Raw genomic sequence first — 25,501 nt, forward strand, 5'->3', positions numbered from 1 at the left:
TGGACGGTTTGAAAACAGATTCCCCGCCATAAAAGTAGGTTGGCTGTAAATAGAAGTCTCTTAGTTGATATTAAGAATATACATCTCGTAACAGTATATAAGAATAAAAAAAATTAATTATTATAATTTCCTTGAAATATTTTATGTAGTTTACTACGAGCTTCACATCAAGTTTTAAGTATAATTTTCAGATTATTTGGTGCAAAGTTATTGAAACTCATATGTGTCTTGTTGGGTTTGTTTAATGAACAAGTGTTGGCAGGACATATTATTCGGAAATAAAGTTGGCCGGATGTTGTATGATGGAATGAATCTACGTGTGCGGTGTTATGGGTCTGTCGTGCTACGTGTAATACATTAACGGAGTAGTTGTGTTGCTTGAAGTTCTTTCGTGATGTTCTTGGTGTGAGACTAGCTCGGATGGTGTACTCTAGTACTGAACACTTCAAAATTATTTGTTACATTTTCTAATATCCTTTCAAGTGAATTTATTTAATATTTAAGTCTTCAAAATGGGCAGTAAGTAAAATCGACGTTTAAATTATTATTTTTTTTGTTAAAACGTGAACTTTGTAAATAGGTAATTTTGCCGTTAAATATTACTGCTGTTATTTGTCAGAAGTATTGAACATAATTTTATATATGTATCTGAAAACCCATACTACCCTAAAACGCACTAGTAGTTTTTTGGGAATGGATATTTTCATTATTAGTACTTTAAAGTTACGTGCTACTTCAGTACCAGTAATAGTTAATAATTAATTAACTCTTATTTTAATGTTCATTTACAGAAATTGTAAAAAGTTAATCGAAACCTTACTAATGATTTATAAGTAAACAATTAAACATTATTGTGGATATAATGCTCTCTTTAGGTTGCTAATAAACTTCCAAGGAAATGTAGGTTAACAGGATTTGTATATGCATATGTTCACTGATTTTGTCGGCAAACCGTAGGATTTCAAAAGTTTACTATTGAAATAAAACCTTAAAAGAAGATTACAGTTAGTTTCTGCAGTTTATTGAGTACATTTACGAATATAAATAATTTATTTGATTATTTATCATAAATGGGTCAGGAGAAAGGTGACATTCTTAAAAAAAGGAAATTACAAGAAGTGTCTAATTTAACATTTTTTATTTATTTAAATGCATATGGAAATCCTAATGTAAAAAATTTACTTAGCTTGCAGTCTCGACTGTCTTGAACTGATATTGTTCTGAATTATTTGATATTCTGACGAAATGCTTTAGTTATTTGACTAGTTAGGTTACATAATTGTTAATTTTTATCTTCAGGTTATAAATATCATTGTAAAAGATAACATCTTAATGAATAATGATGTAATTTTTTTATGAATTTGTGTTTGTATTTATTTTTAGAAACTTTATAATTTATTAAAATTTTTGTAGACTGCCAAGAAATGTAGTTGAAGCGTATTAGTGTTCATGCTGATATGAAGCAATTAATGCAATATGAAGTGTATTAGTGCATTAGGAATGTAGTTAAAGCATATAACAAGCATGTGATAATTACTATATTCTTTATGTTGTTAGATTGTTGTCATATGTAGTTGTTTTGACCCTATGCCAATTACTTAAATATGAACTGCTTCCTCTGTACATGTAATTTCTATTTGCAGCAATAGTGATTTTCTCGGTTGTTCTGGTTCTGTCTATTACATAAGTTCGGGTAGTCATCTGATAGAATTTATGTAAATTTAATGTTCTATAAAGATTTGGCTTCATGTCTTTTGATGAATATGCTACAGTAGTATGTTTTCTCAACCAAGAGAATTTTCATTATTGCCTTAAGATTATGAATTATTTTTTATAGTAATATTGTTTTAATTTTTTTCATTTCAGTCAAGTTCCTAGAGGTTATTAAGCCCTTCTGCAGTATTTTACCAGAAATTGCAAAACCAGAGAGAAAGGTAAGTTTAATTTTAAAGTAATTGATGTCATTGTTCCTTGATTTGCATTTGTGCATGCACTAGCTGATAAGTAAATGTTGATTTCATTAATATGTCAATTAGGTTCAATTTTAATTAATCATTAATACTTTTTTTGACTTAATTAATATTTTATTATTCATATTATCATAAAATGTTATTTTAGGAAAAACATTATCTACCCTTAAAAAATTTAATTATATATAAAGCACAATTTCCATGTATTTATTTATATCATTGTTGCTTAAAACTGAGAACTGCTGGATTGATACGAGTGATTATTTTGTCACTGTATTTATTAAACATGTTATAGTTTTAAGCATAAATTTATTCAGTTTTTAATAATGTTATGTTAGTGATAGGGCCTAAACCAAAAGTGGGTGTCATATTTTACAGCATTATTTATTATGTAGTAATATTTTGAGTAACTGATTGAATCATGTATCTTTGTAGTTTCAGTAATCTTCTCTATTGTATACATGAATTTAATTTAAATAATAGACCGAATTTATTGAGATACTTAATTTATGAAAATAATGTAAACTGTTCTCATATCAGAGATTAAAAAATGTAATTTTTAAATTAATTTTTTGAGAAAACATCTTTAATCTCTGTATTAATAATATATTGTATTTGTATTATCAATTCTTAAAATTATTACATTTTAAATCTTAAAATTCTTAAAAAATTATTCTCATACTTTCAATAATAATTTTTCAGGATGCCTCACATCTATCAAAATGTTTAAAAAAAATTTATGTTGGTAATTACCAGTATTGTAGTTAATGCTTTGTACATGATTTTTTTAAATTAGTTTTGAAAAAAAGGAAATTAATCTCTAAAATATATTTATATGTAAATTCATTATTCATTTTAATTACACATTAATGGATACTACTGATGCATCCTACAAAAGCGCTTGGAAATGCAAGGTGTTTTTCCTTTTACCTTGCATCACCTTGATCAGTTGAATCTTGTACTTTAATAGATTAATAATAATATAAATTATATGTATATGCATATATCTGATTCAATCTTATAATGGTAATTCTTCAATTCTGGTCATCTTCAATTTTTTCATACTAATAGACTACAGTAAGTATGGTTAGGATCTGGAAAACACAAAATTTAAGTGTCAGAAAGCAGTTTTGAACAGCGGCGGATGACTTGTCCAAGGGCAAATTCCATGTCATGTTATCAGTACTATAGTCTTAGATATCAGTTTTGTGTTATCAAGAACTGTTAAGGTACTAATCCATTTCGTGGAGAGAAGTTTGAGTTAAGGTTTAAGTTAGAGTCAGAATTAAGGTTAGAATTGTGTGGAGAGAGGAATAAACCATAAATTAACCTTAATATTTATCACAGTCAAACTCAGAATCGGCCATTAAATGTGACTGATGGTGCTCTTTGTAAGGTGATTATTTGCCAGACACATGACTAATAGCATGGAACATGTGGTGATGTCTCTTTCTGTAGTGACTGTATTTCTGTTTAAATATAAAGTCGGTCAAGTATCCTATAAGATGGTGTTAAATATTGCCATATCTTTGTAATTAATTCCTAATCCCTCCACAAAAGTCTACTTAACTCCAACCCTAACCTAATTTCTCTTCACAGAATCGATTAGCATCTGAACTGGTCTTGATAAATAACTGGTTTTGATAGCTAGTTGACTGATAACATGGCATGAACTTTGACCTTGAACCAGTAGCCCATTGTTCAAACCTGGTTTATGACTTCTAGTTTTTTGTGTTTTCCTGATGTTAACCATATCTACTATGTTATATTAAAGTATGAAAAAATTGAACTTTATCTGAATTACCCTTATAATATTTTCTCATTATAATCTTCAATTTATTATTACTGATTACTATATATTGTAAAAGCTTCATAATTAATTGTACCAAGACATTTATAATTATTAATTTAATGTTAATAAAGCAAAAAACTAATGAAGATGCACGAGTTTTATTTATTTTTATGTCTTACTTATGAGTAGTCATACTTTTACATAGGATAGGGTGCCATGGAAAAAGTTTAATTGAAAAGGGGCACCACAACTCTGAAAAGTTTGGGAACCACTGGATTACTACATTAAGGCCATGGTCGCATAAGTACAGATGTCTGTGAAAATTGGTTCTTTACTTTCAAGGAAAAAAATTGATGTGGAATTTGTGAAATAAATCGATAATAATTAAATTGACTGAGTAAATTCCATTCAAAGATTTTTGATTGTTGCAAGTAGCTTATTTGTATATCTTCGTGATTGGTGGCAGTAGCTAAGTGGCAAGCATTCCAGTCTCTTTGAGAAGTTTCTCTATTTTAAGCCCTGTATGAGCTTTATAGTTCATAGAATTCAAGTATGCTATTTAAAAACAAAACTATTTTCATATTCTTACTTATTATTGTTATTCAGTTAATTTATTATTTATTAACCTTTTGTTAATTTACAAAGTACCAGTTATTCATATTGTGATATTAAAAAACAAATGCTTTTTTGTGAATGATTTTTTGTCACTACAGAAGAACGTTCATTAACTTTTTTTTACTTTTTATTAGCATATTTTATTGTTGTAAAAAAATCATAGCTGTGTCAAGTATACTTGTATATCAGTATGATTTTCTTATAAATTCAGATGTTACAGTAGAAAGAAAAAGATTCTTTTACAAAGTTACTTGTTTATTAATTTTTATTTTGTTGTTTGGTGTTACAGATTCAGTTCAGAGAAAAAGTATTATGGACTGCTATTACATTGTTCATCTTTTTAGTATGTTGTCAAGTAAGTATTGCTCTCAATTTCACTGTAATTTAGATATGCTCTAAGTAGTGTGTCTGAAGTTGTGCATGTTAAAATTTGATGAAGATTGATTGGGTCATCCTTCAGTTACGCTCAATTTAAGGTTGAAAAAATTTGAGTGAATCAAGTTAAAATGTTCATTATAGTGCTACAAGTTGGAACATTGATATTTCTTTATCTGCTGTATCTTGTTTGCGTATTCAGGTAGCATTACCTAATTTAAATGTTTTAATTCAAAGGATTTTTTTTTTTAGTTTTTGATTAGAATGAGTTGATACTTTTTCAAAAGGAAACAAAATAATGAAAAGTCAGGTCGTCTGGTGCAGAACTGAGCAAGAAGTTTTTCAGTATGTTTATAACATGATTCTCACAGGTAGGAAAAGTCAGGAAATATAAATTTAGTCAGGAAAAGTCAGGAAACATTTTTTTTTACCAAATTAAGATTATGTTATTAATAAAGTATTTTTTAAGTAATGCCAAAATGTATTTGATGCACTTTCCTGATGTGCCACTTCCTCGGAAAGTATGTCAGATTTACTTAAAAAAGTATGCTTCCACTGGGCGATGCCCAACACATTGCAACTAACTGCATCAAGCAGCCATTCATGTGCCCTGTTCTTACTTACATTCCCAAATTATTCTTTCATATTAAAGGAGGAATATTCCAAATTGTAGTTATTTTTTCACGGGTGAAATTTTTTCAAAAAGTTAACCATTGAAAAATTTAAATGTTAACTGTTTTTTTGAAATTTTTCTCAAACCACTGTGAATTTTTTTTAGTATTTTAGGTTTTTAAATGTCATCTAAAAGGACTTGTTTAATGATCAGCAGTCAGATATAAACTTACACCCAGAATTCAGTTGGTTGAGAAGAGGTAGCTTTGTGCATCATACTTTTTGTGATGTGTGTAAAAAATATTTTGGACTGGGCGGTATGGGGCGAAAGAGAGTGACCTTTGCACAGTAAAGGAAAGCAGTATAATGAAATAATTAAGATAAGGAATATTCAAACTTCACTGGATAAGTTTTTATCTCCCAGTGGTACTTCAACTCAGCAGACTATAACTTTGATAAACAGTTGTGATATATCTTTGTGTTCTTTGCCTGGATATTCTGGTCAGAGTAATAGCATTTTAGCAGCAAATGATACATTTAAATCCTCTACTTCATTTAGGCAAAATTACAGCATAATTACTTATTTTTGTTATAAAGATGATGTTTCTAAAGTGGAGATTATGTAAGTTCTAAATGTTGTACGAAATAAGTTATCTAAAACTTCATTTGAAGATATTGGTGCAACTTTTAAAATTATGTTTGCTGATAGTTGTATAGTGTCAGAATTCCATCTTGGAGCTTCTAAATGCTCTTGTCATTAATCGTGGTCTTACACCATACCTTGATTACATTCTGCAAATATGTTAGAATAATAATGACAAAATAATTTTCAATTAAATGTTAACATTTGTTTTTTGTACAAAATAAGATGTTCTGTTTTAGTTTTATATTATCTGTATTACCTTTAGTCACAGTGATTTTAGTTTTCCTTTAAGTTGTGATCATACATATATTTTTTAAATTGAAATCTGTGTTTCTTAGCATTTTTAAGCAAACCAAGTTATTAAATATTGTTTATTGTTTACTTTGCAAAATAAGGCTAGTTTTTGTGAAAAATGTTTAGCAGTTTTAGGTGCAAGCTAGTTATTTTTAAAAATTGCTTTAGTTAGTTTTTATTTCTTATCTGTTACTTTTAGTTATCATGATGTTCATCTTTATGCCAAAAACTTATTAAATATTGTGTTTTTTTTTTTTGTATTTTGCAATATAATTTAGTGAAACAATTTATCAAAAAAACTGTAATTTTTTTAATGTGTTATTTCCTACAAACTAAATATATACTGGGAACATCCACAATAGAAAGAAAAAATCCATGAGTTCAGTAACAATAGGGACGTAACTTGCATGCTATCACTGTGAGAATGGATAATTAAAAAGAAATAGAAAAGAAAATTCGGTTTCGGTTGTCAAGTATTCACGTGTTCATGAAGAGAACTAGTAGAAAAATGACATTATCAAGTATTAGTTACTCCCTTAATAGAAATATAATCATATTTTCTTTTTCTCTCTGTAATTTGCTTATCATTAATTGCTACAGAAGTATAGTGTTGTGAAAGTACTGAAAATCATCACGAAACTGATTCATTGATAATAATTGGCAGAAAGATAATGGAAGATAACCGCTGTTTCCTTGTTAGAGCTTAGTTGGGGTGGAAACTTTGCCTATGAGATTATTTACAACTTTGGTGGTCATTAAAAATATAAAATGATTCTACTACATCATGTAAATTAAATTAACATTTTTTATAATATCTATAGCAGAAAACTTTTAATTAGTTCTTTTCTAACTATATTTAAACTATAAAAATGCAGTTTTAACGTTTTAGTACAGTTGTTAACTGCATTTCCCTATGCTTGTTGATTATATTACTTAAAACAATTAAATATAAAAATAATTTTAAAAAAAGTTAAAAATTTGACAGCTTATCCTTTTTGAAATTTTAGTAAAAACCTGGCTGGTTCTCAACAATTCTTTTTTTTTTTAAGTTTTAACAAATCTTTATGATGGATGCATAAAAAGTGTTTTGTCAGATGTCTGCATAAAACTGTCAAAGTTACATATACAATTATATTTATATATTACAATTGTAATTGTACATGTTGTAACCAATCAGGAAAGTAACAACACACTATTTTAAGTTTGAACATTTTGCATGTTGACTGGTGTAATTTCAAAAAAATTTAGAACTTAAAAAACAAAACTGGTGATGTAAACAATTACTTCATTCATTTTTTAAACTATGCCTCTTTTGTGACAAAATGTTTTTGATATGATCCATTATATAAGTGAAATTGGAAGTACTTGGAAAAATAATATTTGAAAAAAACATTAAGATAAAAGTTAATTTATATTTTTATTGTAATTGATCTCTTTTTATATTATATAATAGGTAGTTTAAAAAGTTATGAGCATATGAGATAGCATTAATGTATTCTGGCAAAAGTTGAGAAAGACTGGCATGTCAGTAATGACATCACTGAACAGTGTTAAACCATTTGGAGAAAGCTTTTACAAACAGAATGTCTACGTTTGGGTGTCAAATAATTTGACTTAGAAAAATTTACTTGATTGAATTTTTATCTGTGAATCTGTACCAAAAGGTAACGAAATCAAGCCATTTTTGGAGAGATTGATCACAACTGATGAAGTGTTGATAATCTATGACAACAATGTGTGAAAAAGAGCGAGGAGATTTTGCATAGTGTGCAATGTCCTGGTGACAGTGTGGGGTTTGCCTATACTGCCTGGGAAGATTATGCTGTGAATTTTGGTAGGATTGGAAGCTGCTGCTGCCAGGCAGAACGATGGGCTCAGAATTCTGCTATTGACAATTAGTTCAATTGCACATAGCAATTTAAAAGCAAAGTCCTGAACTGGTAAACAGAAGGGGTGTCGTATACCATGCTGACAATGCCAGAATTTTTTTTTTTTTTTTAGCCTCCAGAACAACCATTAGGTATTATTTCAGAGGGTGGATGAGAATGATATGTATGAATGTAAATGAAGTATAATCTTGTACAGTCTCAGGTTTGACTATTCCTGAGATGTGTGGTTAATTGAAACCCTACCACCAAAGAACACCGTTATCCACAACCAAGTATTCAAATTCATATAAAAGTAACTGTTATTACTAGACAATGCTAGCAATGCACGCATCTTTAATTACCCATCAGAAATTGAGAGAACCTGACTGGGAGGTTTTAATGCATCCACTGTATAGACGACCTGGCACAATCAGACTATTATTTGTTTTAGTCTTTGTAGAACTTCCTGAATGATGTTAAGTGAGGCCTGTGGAAAACATGTCACAATTTTTTTTATCAGAAACCACAGATATTTTTTAGGAGCAAAGGGATTAGGGTGTTGTCAGATGAATGGTAGAAGGTAATCGAAAAAAGTAGTGCTTATGTGGTCTTATAATGTTAATTTCAAATAATAATAAATGTATTCTCAATTTTGGCCTCCAAAGGATCAATACTTTTTTAGACAATCTGATGTTTTCATAAATAGAATAATACAGCACCTAATTTAATAAAATTTTATATGTGTGTGTGTGCGCGCGCATATTATGTATATATATACATAAAATTAATTATTTCAATAACATATACGTAAAGCATTATTATTTAATTTTTTTTCTTGTAGATTCCTCTTTTTGGTATAATGAGTTCAGACTCGGCAGATCCATTTTACTGGATAAGAGTTATACTTGCCTCAAACAGAGGTACGTTAATGGAATTGGGTATCTCACCAATTGTGACATCAGGTTTAATTATGCAACTGCTGGCCGGTGCAAAGATTATAGAAGTTGGTGACACTCCAAAAGACAGAGCTCTATTTAATGGTGCTCAAAAATGTAAGTTTTATATATATAAAATTTCTTTCTGCAATATCAGTGTAGTCCTCTGAGTAGATAATTATGCAAGTCATATTTGGATGTTCAAAGAAACAGTTTTAAGCAAATGTTATCTTTTCTGCAATAAAACTTGCTAAAAACTTCCATTTTAATGTTTATATAGTAGTCTTGAGAATAGCAATCCTGTTTAAAGCATCACTGCTCTTATTTCAGCATTTCATTTTCAGTTTATTAAAATCTTTTGATTTGCAAATTTTAAATGCCATTATAATATTTTACAAAATTATATTTGTATTTAAATTGCTGTAAAATAATTTTGTATAATGTTCTCTTTTTTTTAAAAGTTGTGTCAGCTGTAAAGATTTTTGTGTCTGAACAGTAGATGTTAAACACTTGCCTTTTCTGTGGAAAGATTATACTACTCAAGGTCTTGCACCATCTAATTTTAATGTTATAATTTCCTTAGTTCTATCTCTGTCATAATTTTTTTATTACATTGTAATTAACAAAGGGAGCTAGCTGCCTTATGAGAATAATGATTGATGTCCATTATACAGCCAATCCCTTCAACAAACTGATCAAGTTTTTTTAGTGCTAAATGCCACCTAAATTTCAGTGGGTAGAGCATGCTAGTACCCAAAATTACAAATACAGTACAATGTGAAGTAGATAATTCCCAGTGAAGTAGATAATTTTGCTGTTGAATAAAATATTTACATAGAAAAATTTTATCTGGTTTGCAAGCCCTAAACAATTTCATGAGCTGCCCTTGATAAGAAACATTAGAATAAGTAATGATACTAGTAGGATTTAGATATATTATTTGTTTAGTTATATAAATATATATTTTTTAATATTTATTTGTTTCAGTGTTTGGTATGGTTATCACAGTTGGTCAGGCTATCGTGTATGTGATGACTGGTATGTATGGTGACCCGGCTGAAATTGGTGCTGGTGTTTGTTTACTGATTATCATCCAGTTGTTTGTTGCTGGTCTTATTGTATTATTGCTTGATGAACTCTTACAAAAAGGTTATGGTCTTGGCTCAGGAATTTCTCTTTTCATTGCTACAAATATTTGTGAAACAATCGTTTGGAAGGCATTTAGTCCTGCCACTGTTAATACTGGTGAGTATTTAATTTGTTGGTTTTTGTTGTTTTTATCATAACCCAAATCTATTTTATTATTAAAACTTTGTCTTAAAATTTTTTTCAGTCTTTTTTATTAACCTGTTATATTTTGTCGTAGCCACCTTATGCTTCTCTTTTGCGAAGTTTGGTGAATTATTTTTTGTGTCTTCTTTAGGCCGATTGCCTAAATTATCATAAATTAATGATTTTATTCTCATGTAACAAAATTTGAATAATCCTTAGATGAAGAAAACTAATTTAAGATGAAGTAGTCAGTTTCTCAGTAGGAGTTCTCCTCTTTTTTGGGTGGGGTATTTCGGGTAAAGGGTTGGATAGGTCAGATATTGCTTGAAACGCCTAGAAACGATAGGATTTGACCTGGCTAAGGGTTTTCTTTGGGGAGGCAAATTTTTTGGATTTGGGGTCAGGAGATAGCGGTGTTCCGGATCGGTGGAGATCCGGGAGGGTTTTCATCTGGGACGAACAGGAAGTCAGAAAAATTAGAAAAAGTGATCTCCCTTATAATTGTCTCTGTGAGGACTTAAAATATATTCCCTGTTCGAGACATCGATATGCCGACTGGCCGCCAACATACAACCCCCTACGTATGGCGATTGCCTAAATTAATGGTCTTATTCTCAGGAATAAAACCATTTAAATTTATAACCATTGTAAATTTTTAACCATTAAATTTGAATAATCCTTAGATGAAGAAAACTATTTTAAGATGAAGTAGTCAGTTTAAACCCATTGTGACTGACACGTTTCTATTTGATTTAATTAACTAATCTAAGGATTATAATATAGAGTTCTGATATTATTTTTGTCCATTCAAATAAACTATGTTGTAATAAATCTTAAACATTATGTTAAAATATATCCAGTACAATCTATCTGATTTTAAATTATATCGTACATCTTGCTATTAAAAGTGTGCCTCCCTGCTCTGTTTTTTTAAAGTTATAGTGTTTCAGCAGTTCAGTTGTTTGCCTTTATTAATGTATTAAAAAATGTACTGTTACTTGGATATATTAATAAGTTAAGTATGTTTTTTTTTTTTTTTCTTAATGCATTAAGAAAGAAACTTGTGTTAAATCCATCAGTTTTTTTTTTTAACACTGACTAATATGTTCTATTTATCATTTTTACTTCCTTGTATGAAGTAAAGGAAGTATTGTGATTGCAAAAAGTTTTGATTTTCAGATTTCAATGGAGATATCCATTTTGACCATCCTTGAATCCATTTTGACTAGTTTCAGTGTGACATCTGTACGTACATATGCATCTTGCATAACTCAAAAATGATTAGCCGTAGCATGTTGAAATTTTGGATTTAGGATTGCTGTAACATCTAGTTGTACACACTCCCCTTTTGATTGCAATTGACTGAACTGAAATTGTCTAAAAAGCCCAAAATCCATAACAGTTTGGATTTTGGACTTTTACTAACTGCAGTAATAAGCTCATCTTGAGAGATTTTCAACGATATAACATAAGTGGTACTTATTTCATTGGTTCCAGAGTTACAGCCAAATAAAATTTTAATTTATAAAATATTTGGATTTTAGGGGAAGGCACATCGGTTCAAATTAGACTTCATCTCTTATTAAAAAAAAAAAATTTTTAATTTAAATGTGTTGATTTATTAATAATTATTAATTCTCATTGAAAACAAATTTTTACAATGAATAATAATAATTCACAAAAAAAAAATTTGAAAAAATATCAGAAGTTTTTAATTATAAAAAAATTCTATGTACTCTTCATTTAAAAAAAAATGTGAAAATTAATTTAATAGGTGTACAAGGAAGTCATGTGTCATCCACATCAAATTTGTTTAATAAAAATTATATTAGTAATAGTATATATATATATATAGTAATAGTATTACATTAGTATTTAATTAAATAAACGTAAATCTTTAACAAATTGCATAAAAGCCACTTTACAATAACAATTTTTCGTTCAAATGTTCCAGCGCAGTATTCTCTGGAATTTTATTACTAGGGTTTTTATAACTATAAATAATATTTAAATTTGATAAATTATTTGTTTTTTTTTTGTTTTATTATTTTTTAAAAGTAATTGTTATAAATATGCCCTGAAATTTTCAGTATTAAATTTTATACACTCATTTGAAAGAAGTAAATTTTTTTAATATACCATTAGAAAACTTGTACTTTACTTGATAAGAATATCCTACTTTAATATCTTAAATGTCATTGCATCTTTATTATTTAAGTATGGTTTCATTGTTTTCGTATAATTACTAGTTATATGAATTATTTCTGTATCAAGGTCGTGGAACAGAATTTGAAGGTGCCGTAATCGCATTATTCCATCTTCTAGCTACTCGTCAAGACAAAGTCCGTGCTCTAAGGGAGGCATTTTATAGACAGAATTTGCCTAACCTGATGAACTTACTTGCAACAATCCTTGTGTTTGCTATTGTTATATACTTTCAGGTAATTAGTTATTCTTATTATTTGAATTGTTATGCCTGAATAAAAATGTTAGTGAAAATAAAAAGGAAAGTGAAAGCCTCACTTTCCTATTTACATTAAACATTAGAATATTATGTAAACATCTTGCTGTGTGTGAAAATCATGCAATATTGAATCCTGCAAATTTATTTAAAGCTAGTGCGGGATTTTAATTTATCATTCTATGTAATCTATGCAGCCAGATCAACAGAACATTGAATAGAGCTGCGAGGATTCTCTTTTTTTAAGTAGTCATCATTTGTTTTAATTTTGTTTCTGTGTATAGTACTTTCACTTCTGTGGTATTTCACAGTTTCCTATTTTTAGTTAATTGCTTCAGCTGTTGATGAAAATATGTAATTTAAAATTAATTGTTCCAGTGCTTAATACTGAGTTCTTGTGAGATCAATTCCATTTGTATTTTTATTTTCTTCCAAACTTTGTAGAAGTATGAAATTTTGAATTTCTGTGTAAAATGTTCACATTTATATGAACAAGTTTTCTTGAGGGCTTTGCATTTTTGTTTAATTGTACAATGGACTATATTCTATATTTTCTTACACCCCCATATGGCACACTTTTGCTGCTTTTAGAGGTAAGTATTGTTGCAATGAGAAAATATCTTTCCAGAGTAATAGGGGTTCATATATAGAAATATTCTGTGATAAATTGTAAGCTAACTGAAATTAACTAAAATTAAACTATTAATTTAATATTACATTTTTAACTTAAATTAAGCTAACAAAAAATAAATTCACAATTTTATCACATAAATTTCAAGATTTTATCTTGTTAGTATACTGTTGACAAGCACACAGTCACGACTGGTTATTCATTTTAATGTTTGACTTTATTTTATGATATTTTATTCTCCTGACAATGGTTTAAGAACCAAAAGATTTAGAGAGTGTATTGTAATTGTGGGTAAGGTGGATTTATCACCTTTTTAATTCTTTTATTTTTATTACAAATATCTATTTCTCCTAAGTAAGATGTCTTAAATCCTAAAAATTAAAATTGTTTGCTTGTTCATTTTTACATTGTCCAAAATCATTTTAGACCTCAAAGCCCATTCTCCTTAAAGGCCATAACCTTGCATTTTTCTGAAGAGATATTTAAATTATATTTTTTTACTACCTTTGACAGTTCATATATAGCTTTCTGTGCTAAATCTTCATTATCAATAATAATAACTTGATCATCTGTGTATAGCATCATCAGGATATTTTTGGTTTCCATATCATATCTATAAAAAGGTAAACTTGATGTACATTCTCTAAGAAGTTTGTCCATATATACATTAAACAATATAGGGAATGTACTACACAATCCTGACAAAAACCCTGACTTGTAATTGCTGTCTTACTTTATTCTCAGTCATCAGTATCATTTTCATTTTTAAAAAAAAGAAATTAAGAAAAGTCGTTTCATCAATAATCTTTATAGTTGCTGTTTCCTTATTATCTGACTTAAAATGTTGTAAAATTTTATAAGCTATTTTTTGTCTGCCATATGTGACACATACTTTTCTCAAACTTGTGCCTTTCTTGTTTTTTTCTTTTACTTTGTTACTCAGGCATTTGCACTCTCTTTAACTTTCATGTGTTTAATCCACCAGATATATTTTATAAGATTTGATTCTTCATCTTTATAGCATTTTTTATTACATCATTACAAATTTTAACCTTTCTACGTCTAGTGTTCTTGTTAGGACCAATAGTTTCATCAGCTGTCCGAGTGGTTATATTTTTTTAATTCAATTCTGTTGCAATCTCCTCACTGAACTGGTATAGTTTATTATACAAATTCATTCTCTCTTTATATAGATATTTAATTGAATCCTCTTTTAAAAGATATACTTTCCACAAGTAATTATTGGATCTATCTCTGTTTATTGTTTTATTTTTTACCCACCTTTGCAGTAACTTTTTTCTTGCAGCTACAAAGTAATGATCACAGCTATATCACACCCTTAAAAATCTCGTACATTTGTTAAATTCCATTCTTTTTATTTGCTATAAAATAGTCAGTTGTACTTTGAATTCCTCTATTTTTGTGTTTAAAATGTGTATTTATTATTCTCACCTTATTATACAAAGCAAAATTTTGTAATATTTTCCCATTATTGTTTATCACACTTTCATTATGATAACATATTATCCCATCTATAGCCACATTCTTCCATCTCTCGGATTTAAATCTCAGTTTATAATCAAATAGTCATTCATATTACTTGCTTCTATAGTTTCTTGCAGTAGTTAATAAAATTTTTCTGTCTCTTTCCTTTCTTCTTCCATTGCATAATTTCATATTAATAATAAATATCCTCTTTCTATTTTGCATCTTACTGTGACTGTTCTATCTGATATTCAAGTAATTAAGCAAATTCTGTTTTACCATTTTCTATTTAGATAAACAGCCACACTAGATGATGCCCTCCTTTCTAAGTCTAAATCACTATATAATCTACAGAAAATAATCATAGAAAATACGTTATCCGTCTCTTTTTCATGTCATAGGAATCTTTTTTATTTTTTGTTTCAGTTACTGTTAAGTGAACCTGTTTTTCTTTCATAATAGGTATTATTCTTCCTCCTTCGTACCTAGAGATTGTCATTCCAAGTAATCTTCCAAAATCATTAAGTTAGTAGTCATTCCAAAATCTTTAAATGTTTGATTCTGTTTTGATACCAAATTTCCAATTCGGTTTTCTTCTTTTAAATGGTTTTTAGTATTTAAGATTACTGGCCCAGTTGCAGGTATTCCAGTGAAGAGTTGCCATCTTGGAGCATCTGGACATGCCCTTGGTTTCATTCGATTATCCACTTCCTATGTTCTTCCACTCTCTCCAATGAAGAGAAACTGCTCCACTCTAAAATATTGTTGGGAATAACCTCTTCTGTTTTTTAGATTATTGAACTTTTTTAATTGGCAGAGTTTATTTAGTGGTGGCTCTTACTTGCTATGTTACAGCACTATCAAGGGATTATGTGAAATTTAAAAAGAAGCAGCCCCACTGCAAAGCTACCTCATCCTGATAATGCTGTATCAGTCTGGGATTGCTTATTTGGTAAAACTTTATTTGCAAAGCTAACCCTAATATCTTAGGGTCATTTACTATGACCCACTCATAGGCTGAGGCTAGCCTGAGGATTTAATAGTTTGTGAGAGGCAATCCGAAGAAAACGAAATGATAAGCAAAAATATAACACTATACTGATGGCATAGCCTCAGAATTCTCCAGACATGGCTTCCTGCAATTTTTCCTTATATCCACTGTTTAAGAGAAGATTATAATACTGACTTCTGACACATAAAGAAAAATCATTAAGTGAACTTAACAGCTACACTGAAAATGTTTTTAAGGATTGGAAGAAATACTTGGCATAATGTGTCTGATTTCTAGGGGATTATATCAATTTAGAAGAGTAAGTAAGTAAATTCTTTTGATAAAAATTAGAATTCTCTTTTGTATTTTTTGAAGAAAAAAAATGGTGGCGGTGTGTTCTTCCATTGCTAGCAGAAAATTTTTATATTTTGTAATTGATATGGTTAATTGTCTAACGTAAGTTGCGTATGTACTTTTATCGGTAAAAATCACTGGGTGTTTTGTGATTCTTTAAATAAAATTAGATGTCATTAAAATAGCATCGCTTACAATAATATCACTATTTACGAAATTAAAATACTTGCATACATCATTTTATATTCTCATGTAAATATTTTTAATTGCTTGTTGCAGGGTTTCAGAGTTGATCTTCCAATTAAGTCGGCCAGATACCGTGGACAGTACAGCAGCTATCCAATTAAGTTATTTTATACATCAAATATCCCAATCATCTTACAGTCAGCTCTTGTATCTAATCTTTATGTTATTTCTCAGGTAAGGTTATGTATAGAGTTAACTAGTATAACTATTTATTTTTAACTTGTAAAAGTCTGGATTTAATTTTAATACGCAATCAGCCTCAATCTTTATTGTAGTGGCTTTATCTGTTGTAGTGATTTGTAATGATCTTTTCATATTTTCTTAATTATACACTAAAAGAAATTCTTTCTGATATAATAGTTATAAAGTACAGGATGGTATTAGTGATTTTGAATAAAGTAATCTTTGTATGTAATGTGTTTTCTCTTTATTGCTTCCATAGAGCAATATTGAAATATTTAGTAGATTTGCTATCGAAATAAAAATATTGAGATTATTGTGACTGCTATTTTAGAGAAAATAAGAAAAAATCAGAAGTAATGAAATTGGCAGGAAGAGAGATAATGATTAACATTCCAATGAATAGATGCCAAACACCCAAAGTTGTTGCAGACTTCTGTTATTTACGTAGCAAAATTATGATGACATTTATGAATGAACTAAAGAAGATATTTGAAGCAGATAGGTCAAAACCAGCTTTATATACCAAAAATTGTTAAAATGTTCAACAGAAGGTTTACGTTAAGATATGAATGTGTGAATTAGATGGTTGATGTTGGTACAAATAAGGCCTTAGGATAAATTAAAGAACTGAGAAGTTATTGACAGTTTTTGTAGGGATTAGTTTATTACTGGACTATAAAAAGTGTATTATAAATGAATTTTATTTATAAGTAGTAAATTAATTCATTGTTAAGAGCAATTTTTAAAATTTATGAGAGTGTTTATAACTGAGCAAGTTTGAAATTTTTGTAAACAATTATTAATTGAGGGTGCAATAAATTATACTTTGTATTCTCTATTGTATGAGAAATTGGTCTTTGATGAAAAATTGTAAACAATTTAAAACATGATCCAAATTATATTGTTTTGTGCTTTGCATAAGTATGTGCTGGCAGTTCAAAGTAATTGGCAGCTTCCCTAAAAATGTAAACAACTGTTTTAAAAAATTAACTACAGTGAATCTTTTCAGAAGGAAATTTACTCGAGGATCAACATTTGTTTATATTTGTTGTAGATGTTGGCAGTAAAATTCCATGGCAATGTATTTGTCAACTTATTGGGAGTTTGGGCTGATGTTGGAGGTGGTGGCCCAGCCAGAGCTTATCCTGTGGGAGGTCTGTGTTATTACCTTTCACCACCTGAAAACCTTGGCCATATATTAGAAGATCCGATTCATGCAGTTCTATATATTGTATTTATGCTTGGGTCTTGCGCATTCTTCTCAAAAACATGGATTGAAGTTTCTGGATCATCAGCTAAAGATGTAAGTAACTATTATCATTATTGACTAATTTTATTTTTTTTAAATTTGTAGCTTTTAGTAAATTTTAAGTAATCATTCACAGTTTAATCTTATAGTAAAGACTAATTTTAAAGAATCATTTTAAATTTTGAAGTTTTCATATTCACTATTCAAGAATTTCCAAATAATTCAAAGTAATGTTACTTTTTCAGTCATAAAATTATTTTCAGTGTTGTCAGTTATTTTCATGTACTTGAAAAAAAAGCCGTAGAAATTTTTATCTTAGTTGGGCTGATATAGTCTGTGATTTTTGTTTTTTGTACACACACGCACGTGCATGCGCGCGCGCGTGTGCATTCTTATCAACATACTGACCACTGTGCCAAATAAACTATAAACAACAACTTAACTACCCAAGAAGGAAAGAGAGAAACCTAAAAACTAAGCAATAATCAACTTTTGCAGGATCCTGCATCATCAGTCTATATATAATATAATTACATCAACAGATGTAAAGCTGCACAACATGTAAAGCTGCATTTTGCAGCTTTTATCAAGTAATCATTTTAACATTTAATAAATTTAAAATTAAACAAAAAGTATGTGGTTTTTATTTTTTTTAAACTATTTTTTTCTGTTATTGATAAGTTTTCTTTTTATTTTTATTTACATAATGCTGTTAAATCATTGATGAAAATTGTTCTATTTAAAAATCATATCACTTTTCCGATCTGGTTTGTGTGTTTTGTTCTAATTAAAGTTGAACTTCCCAAATTTATGTTTAATTTTAATAGATGTTATTTACATCAGTTTTCTCAACTAAATTCTCCACAAAGTTAACTAGACATTTTTGTTTGTTTATTGGTAAATTAACAGAGTTATTTTATTTCAAACCTAAATAGTGTTTTGACAAAGCTTTTTTGTTTTACCCAATTTTTCTTAAAACCTAAGTGAGATAGATGTTTAGGACCATTTTTACTCAATTTCTTCGATCAAAAACCATAAGGTTTTTACTTCTCAAAATTTACTCCTCATTTTGTACCCCAAGAATTGTAGTACAGTTTAATTTCACGTAGCAGAAAGCAGGACTAAATGTTTCACGAGCCGAAATTTGCTAATGAGCCATTTTCTGACCTATGTTTATGTGAATAATTTTCCTTACTTTTGAAATATAGAATCTCCTGAGAAACTACAATGCAGTTTGGAGTCACCTGTATATATAAAGTTCCATTTAATTTTTAATATCTTTGTATTTGCTCATTAATTCCATTTTTTATTTTTCTCAAGTCTTTATATAGGGAAACTTTTATATGTAGTTATTACACATGATTTTATTCTTAACCATAAAATGTGGAATTGTAGTAATAGTATATTTCCTCCACTTTGAGAGGAATTAAGTACATTTTTTCTATTTCTTATTAAATTTCCACTGTAATTTGTTTTTCTTTAATCAATTTCATTGTAATTGTACTACGGTAATGTTAATATTGTCTAATTCATGTGAAAAATGTATAAGAAAATAATTTATGGTATTAATGTAGTAGGCGTTCTACCTCTGTTATTAGTTATTTCTTAGATGGTGCCACTGAAACGCTATATTGAAGTAAGAAAATAAATAAATATAATTATAATCTAACTATACTTATCCTACGCTCACTTTGCTCACAAGTCAAGGTTAGTGAACGAAGTGAGCGTTTAAGTTTGGTTAGATTATACTTATAATTTTGTTTATATAATTTCTTATTTCAATATAGTATTTCAGTGGCGCCATCTAAGAACTGACTAAATAACTACAGCAGTAGGTTGCCTACTAGTCTAGGAAAATTTTCTAATTCCATCTCTTACCACTTTCTGTTTTCACATACAGATATATAAAATTTTAGGTGTTAATTTGTAATTTATTGTGACCAGATGTGAATCATGCATTTTTTGCTTCTTTGAATTTTATGCAAACCATTTTGAATACTCGACTGTGTGTTCCTACTTTATTTTGTATCTTAAGAATGACATTTTAAAAGATCGGTTCATGAACTTAAAAAAAATTCAGCGGAATGTAGACGTATTTATACTGTAGATTGTTTAGCCAATAAATTATTAACGTTCTGGAGATGTACATTTTTATAAAAATTTTAATAATCTGTTTTTTTTCCAGGTTGCTAAACAGCTGAAAGAACAGCAGATGGTTATGAGAGGCCACAGAGATAATTCTATGATCCACGAATTAAATAGGTATATTCCAACAGCTGCAGCGTTTGGTGGTCTATGTATTGGAGCATTATCTGTGTTAGCTGATTTTATGGGTGCAATAGGTTCGGGTACTGGAATCCTATTAGCTGTTACGATTATTTATCAGTACTTTGAAATATTTGTTCGTGAACAAAGTGAAATGGGTGGAATGAGCACACTATTGTTCTAATCAGTATAATTGTTTTATTTTTATTTTTTTTACCTGATTTTGTTTTTTTTTTTCAATAAATTTATTTATTTATTATTTATTAACATTTTCATTCTATATCATCACACCACATTATATCTCTCTTACCATTTTCTTTCTGTCGCCATCAATATATCTTGTGTGATTTCTAAATAGTAATTTTTCTTACACGTACTTAAAATGTTAATAAAAAATATCTAAGTTACTTGGAGCACAAAACTGTATTTACTTAATAATGTAAGACTGTAAATATATGGTGTAAGTGAGGTTAATATCATTTAGTAATTTTTGTTTAATTTTCTGCTTTGATTTGTATTAAAAGATGTAATTAAAACATTTTTTGATCGGTTTTACACGATAACATAATTTCATTGTTTTGAGAAAAATTGATTGTTTTTATTATAGTATATTTATTTAATATTAATACTTCTGGCAAAATAGACCCAAATAATAAATAAGAGTGTATATTGCTCTATTAAAAGAAAAAAATCATCATGTGTGTAATTTTTTATTAGTTTTATTTCTGTGTTATTACAATTTATAATGACATTTTTGTTGTATTTAATATTTTCAAGGAAATAATTTGAATTGAAAGATTTATATTTTTTAATTGCGTTTTAAGGAGCAGTTCCGTTTTGAATTATTGTTATAATATTTTACATTAGTAATGGTTTTGAATTATTGTTATAATATTTTACATTAGTAATGGTTTTGTTCACCTACTGTTTGCTCTTTAATGTACGAATAATTATATAGCTTGTAAGGCTATGAACTTCCTTGTTCTGTGGTTAGTTTATACAAATAATGACATAATATTATGAAAAATGTTAAACTGTGTACTTTACTTTTTTTTAGAGTGATAAAAAATGTATTAAAAATTTTATGTTAGTGTATATATTGTACTTCTTCTTTAAGCGATTTAGATTAAATTTAACCTTTCAGTTAGGGATTTCAGCATCATTTAAATGGTAATAAATTGCTATCATAACAATTGTAAAATGTCTGAAATAGTCATTGTTCATTTATTTTTTTTTTTTAGGAGTTCTTCATGAATAGTTCTGCTCCTGTAGTCTTTGTATAATACAAACTCTAATGATGAAATAAGTTTGTATTGTGTATTAGTTTCTCTAATCTATTCACTGCCAATGAAACGTGAGACTATTGGAAAAAATAGGAAATATCTGATCTTAAAAAAACAATTAATTAGTTTTTATCTTTGTTCCTAGTTGATTAATTCTACAAAAATATTTTTCTAGAATATTTATGATTTTTTCACAAATATATTTATATTTCATCAAAAAGGAATTAACTGCAGTAAACTTTGTAGTTTGTTATACTGTACAGTTTTGATTACAGAGTGGAAAATGTTTTTATTTTCAATTTGGGGTTTGCAGTCATAACGTGTTTTCACCACATCTTTATAATGTTAAAAGAACTTTAAATTACTTGTTCAATACTTCAGAAGTATTGTTTGTTCCATTTCAATGGGTTAAATGTTGTTTTTTAAATTAAAAAGTTTGTTAGTCATGATGGTTCATTTTTTTATAAACTATCAATCAAAATCATTTGCCATGCACAATGATGGTTTAAACTTTGTAATAAAGTATGACAGAGAATTATCCACAAATCTCATTGCAATAAACATTATTGTATTTATGCACGATGTAGTAAAGCATTCGATTTAGTTAAGCAGTCGATTAATTTATTGCGATATAAATTGTAAGTAATAATCTCACTATAGAAATAATTGTTCATATTTTTATTGTAAAATTGATTAATTCTGAAGAATGTGATGATATTACTAGAAATTAAATTTAATAAAATTAAAAGAGTATTACCTTATTTTTTTCTCATTAGTAAGTTGTTCAATTGATACTTTTTAGGAGATAAGTTTTTTTTTCTGAGAAGTTTGACATATAAATAATAATAAATTCAAGTTGGTTGTATTATTGATTTATCAATTTTTTATAGACTATTTATAAATTTATATTGCGGTTAAAGAAAACTTTTATAAATTACCACCTTATATTATTCGTTATAGATAAATATTAATTATTTTTAGATTTTACTGTATATAAATTAAATTAAAAAAAGACTTTATAATTTTATTGTAATAAAACTTTATAAGACTTGTAATTTTATTTTGTTAATAATTATTTAGCTATGACTATAATTAGTTGTTTTATTATTGAATGTTTAGTCTGTTTTTCATGTTATATCATGTGATTTTAACTTTTTTTAACCTTTTTTTATATTTATTAGAACTTTCAGTTAATTTGTAGTAATGGTAGGTTGTGTTATTGTTAACATTTTAACTCTATTCACTTTTTTTTTATAAAAAGAAGAAATTTGATCCTTATTTAGGTGATCCGTTATGATTTTTGCCATTATACATTTTCTTTTAATTATTTCTTTTTTTATTTTTGTAAATATTTGATAAGTTGTTTTTTTTTTGTTAAATTGTGACTTTTTTCTAAATTTATCCATAATTAGAGTTTTCAGATTGATAATTTCCTCTCATTAATACATAAAATGTTGAACATGGTAGCATTTTTTTTAAATAGATAATTTTTTATTTTAATATAGTGATCTCCATTTTAAAAGTTATATAGGCATCTTCCTGCTCATAAATTTTCAGATAACTATTTAAGTAAAGGAAATGCTGGGTGATACCACTTTGTAATTAAATTAATGTAACTTTTTATAAGGTTAGTAAAATATTGATGTGTTTTTTATGCAGAATCACATGGTAATTAAAAAATTTAACTATCAAAAGCATTTCGGTTATTTTCAAGTGTTCATAATATTCTTCATTTTGCTGAGAGCAATTCATATCTGATATTTTATGCAATTGTACTACACAAACAAGTGAGAGGGTTAACTGTTAAAATATTAATTTTATTGTTAGTAATTAATTAGTATCTCATGATGTTGATTGTTAAATGTAACTCATGTTTCTTTTTAAACTCTAATTAAAATTACACATATTAAAGTTAAAAATTTATTATTCATACAATGTTATGTTATGCACAAATAATATATATTTTTTTTTTTATTGTAATCTTTAACCTTTTTCTTCTTCACTATTTACATGCATAAGAAGACAAAGTGTTGTATGCATTCTAAAACTCTTAGCTTATTTATATCATAAAGGTATAAAAAAGGTTTAGTGAAGGTCAAGCGGGAAGACTTATTTGTACTAAACAAATTTTATAAAATTTGGAAAACTTTTGGAGTAACAATAGAAGTATATTTTATAGTAATTAATTTTATCTTATGTATAAATAAATAGATAAAATAGAAAATCTCTGCACATTTTGTTAGATATATATGCATACTGTATTTGTATCTATTTAATTCCCGAGTTTGGATATGCATATCTTAAATTAACGTGCATCCTGATCTTTTATGCATTTAATGCATAACAGAACCAGCTTAATTCGAGATGTTTCTAATTCAAGATGCCTGGTGATGAAAATTTTGGAATGAAATATAAACAAATAAGTTTTTATAAAAAAGCATAAAGTTAAATTATTTACAGTAGTAAAACATTATTAAACCAAAATGTACAGCTTACAGATTTTCACTTAATAAAATAACATAAATGAAACTGTTTACTTGATTCTCATGTTGTATTTTAAATTAGTATAGTGAGATAACTTGAGACTCAAGTAAACAGTTTAGGTTTCACTGTAATTTTCATGTTGATTTTCTGCTCTTGTTATACTACTAAATGTTGACTGTGTTATATTTGTTTGCATTCCAATATTCATTGGTAATTTTCCCAGTGAGTGTATATTTATGAATTTTATTTATCGTTATTGTTTATTTTTTATTATTAATTTGTAAGATATTGAAAATTTATATTAATATTACTAAGATGATTACCGATGTAACTAAGCTGGTTTACATTGTATATATAATGGTGTAGATTGTCCATTTTGTGGAAACTCTTCATGCCCATAAATTTCAGACAATTTGGATTAATAATGTGTCTGGTGTATATAGTAATATTTATTGTTATTTAATTTTTAGATGTACATTTACAGCATAAGATTTGTTAAAAACGGTGTTAAGGTATAAATTAAATAATTATATTATTAGTATCTTGATTTTATATAATTTCCTTTTGATATTAAAATTTGTAGAATTTTTTTTATATTATAAGTTGATAATAAAATGTAATAATATTCCTGATTCATTGTATGTGAAAATTTAAAAATTACCCTTATTTGTGCTCCAAGTATTGACATTGTTTTTTAAATTCTGTTTTATCAGGTATAAACAGTTGAGAAAGGTAATATTTTGTTTTTCATTGAAGGTAATGTTATGATCAATGAATATGAGACTATTTTATTCCGTTCATTGTATAAACACTATTTTTAACACCCTTTCTAAAAATATTTCCTCACTCCTGTGAATTTCATTAAAAATTTAATATTAAACCTTCCTTGAAATAATCATAATAATACGACCTAATGAACTCGAAAAAACAGAAAAGATTTCCTTTTTATGTTATTAAAACAACTAAACATTTTAAAGGATAGAATTTGTTTTAAACCCTTTCTTATAGATATAATATTTCATACTTATTACCAATATTTCTGTTAGACCATTTAGGATTTTCTATAAATAAAGGAATATTTAATTGTTTTACAGATATTGAACTTGCTTATTAACTTTCTAAGGTAGCTTCTTGAAATATGATGATTAGGAAGAACGCTAAAGCATCATTTTATTTGTAATAATTGCTATTATTACGTGCTCTAAAAATTCATATTTCATTTTTTCTTTTCAAATGTACATGCCATTGTGACACAGATTCCAGTAGGGTATCTTGTACTGATAAACTGATTGATTAAACACTGGCAAAAATGAAACAAATTACATTCTTTATTCAAATTGTAACTTTTAACAGCTTAATTGTAAAAGTACTGTACTTTTACAATTAAACTAATCCACAATGGCAGTTAAAAAATATTAGTTCCTAAATGAATATCAACATTTTGGTTGAAATGATTTAAAGAATTTTAAGAGAAAAATTAATAAATCTTTTGA

At 27.6% G+C, this 25,501-nt stretch overlaps 1 protein-coding gene across 1 annotated transcript; it reads left to right on the top strand.

Annotated features, from left to right (window-relative positions):
- The first annotated feature begins 300 nt into the window (after window positions 1–300).
- On the top strand, window positions 301–24,640 carry Sec61alpha (SEC61 translocon subunit alpha). Its single transcript, XM_075377789.1, has 9 exons — window positions 301–519; window positions 1,867–1,934; window positions 4,667–4,732; window positions 9,011–9,221; window positions 10,092–10,349; window positions 12,651–12,817; window positions 16,578–16,718; window positions 17,782–18,030; window positions 20,162–24,640. Exons 1-9 carry the CDS (start codon window positions 513–515, stop codon window positions 20,423–20,425), a joined length of 1,431 nt encoding a protein of 476 aa, XP_075233904.1. The 5' UTR covers window positions 301–512; the 3' UTR covers window positions 20,426–24,640.
- Window positions 24,641–25,501: the final 861 nt, after the last annotated feature.

Source organism: Lycorma delicatula, chromosome 10, assembly GCF_047948215.1.
Source record: "Lycorma delicatula isolate Av1 chromosome 10, ASM4794821v1, whole genome shotgun sequence".
NCBI classification, from domain to species: Eukaryota; Metazoa; Arthropoda; class Insecta; order Hemiptera; family Fulgoridae; genus Lycorma; species Lycorma delicatula.

Excerpts from the sequence above, each read along its gene's own strand:
- Sec61alpha (XM_075377789.1), top strand. Across the intron at positions 4,733-9,010 it reads TCTTTTTAGTATGTTGTCAA|ATTCCTCTTTTTGGTATAAT; the intron begins GTAAGTATTGCT and ends TTTTTCTTGTAG. Across the intron at positions 18,031-20,161 it reads CTGGATCATCAGCTAAAGAT|GTTGCTAAACAGCTGAAAGA; the intron begins GTAAGTAACTAT and ends TTTTTTTTCCAG.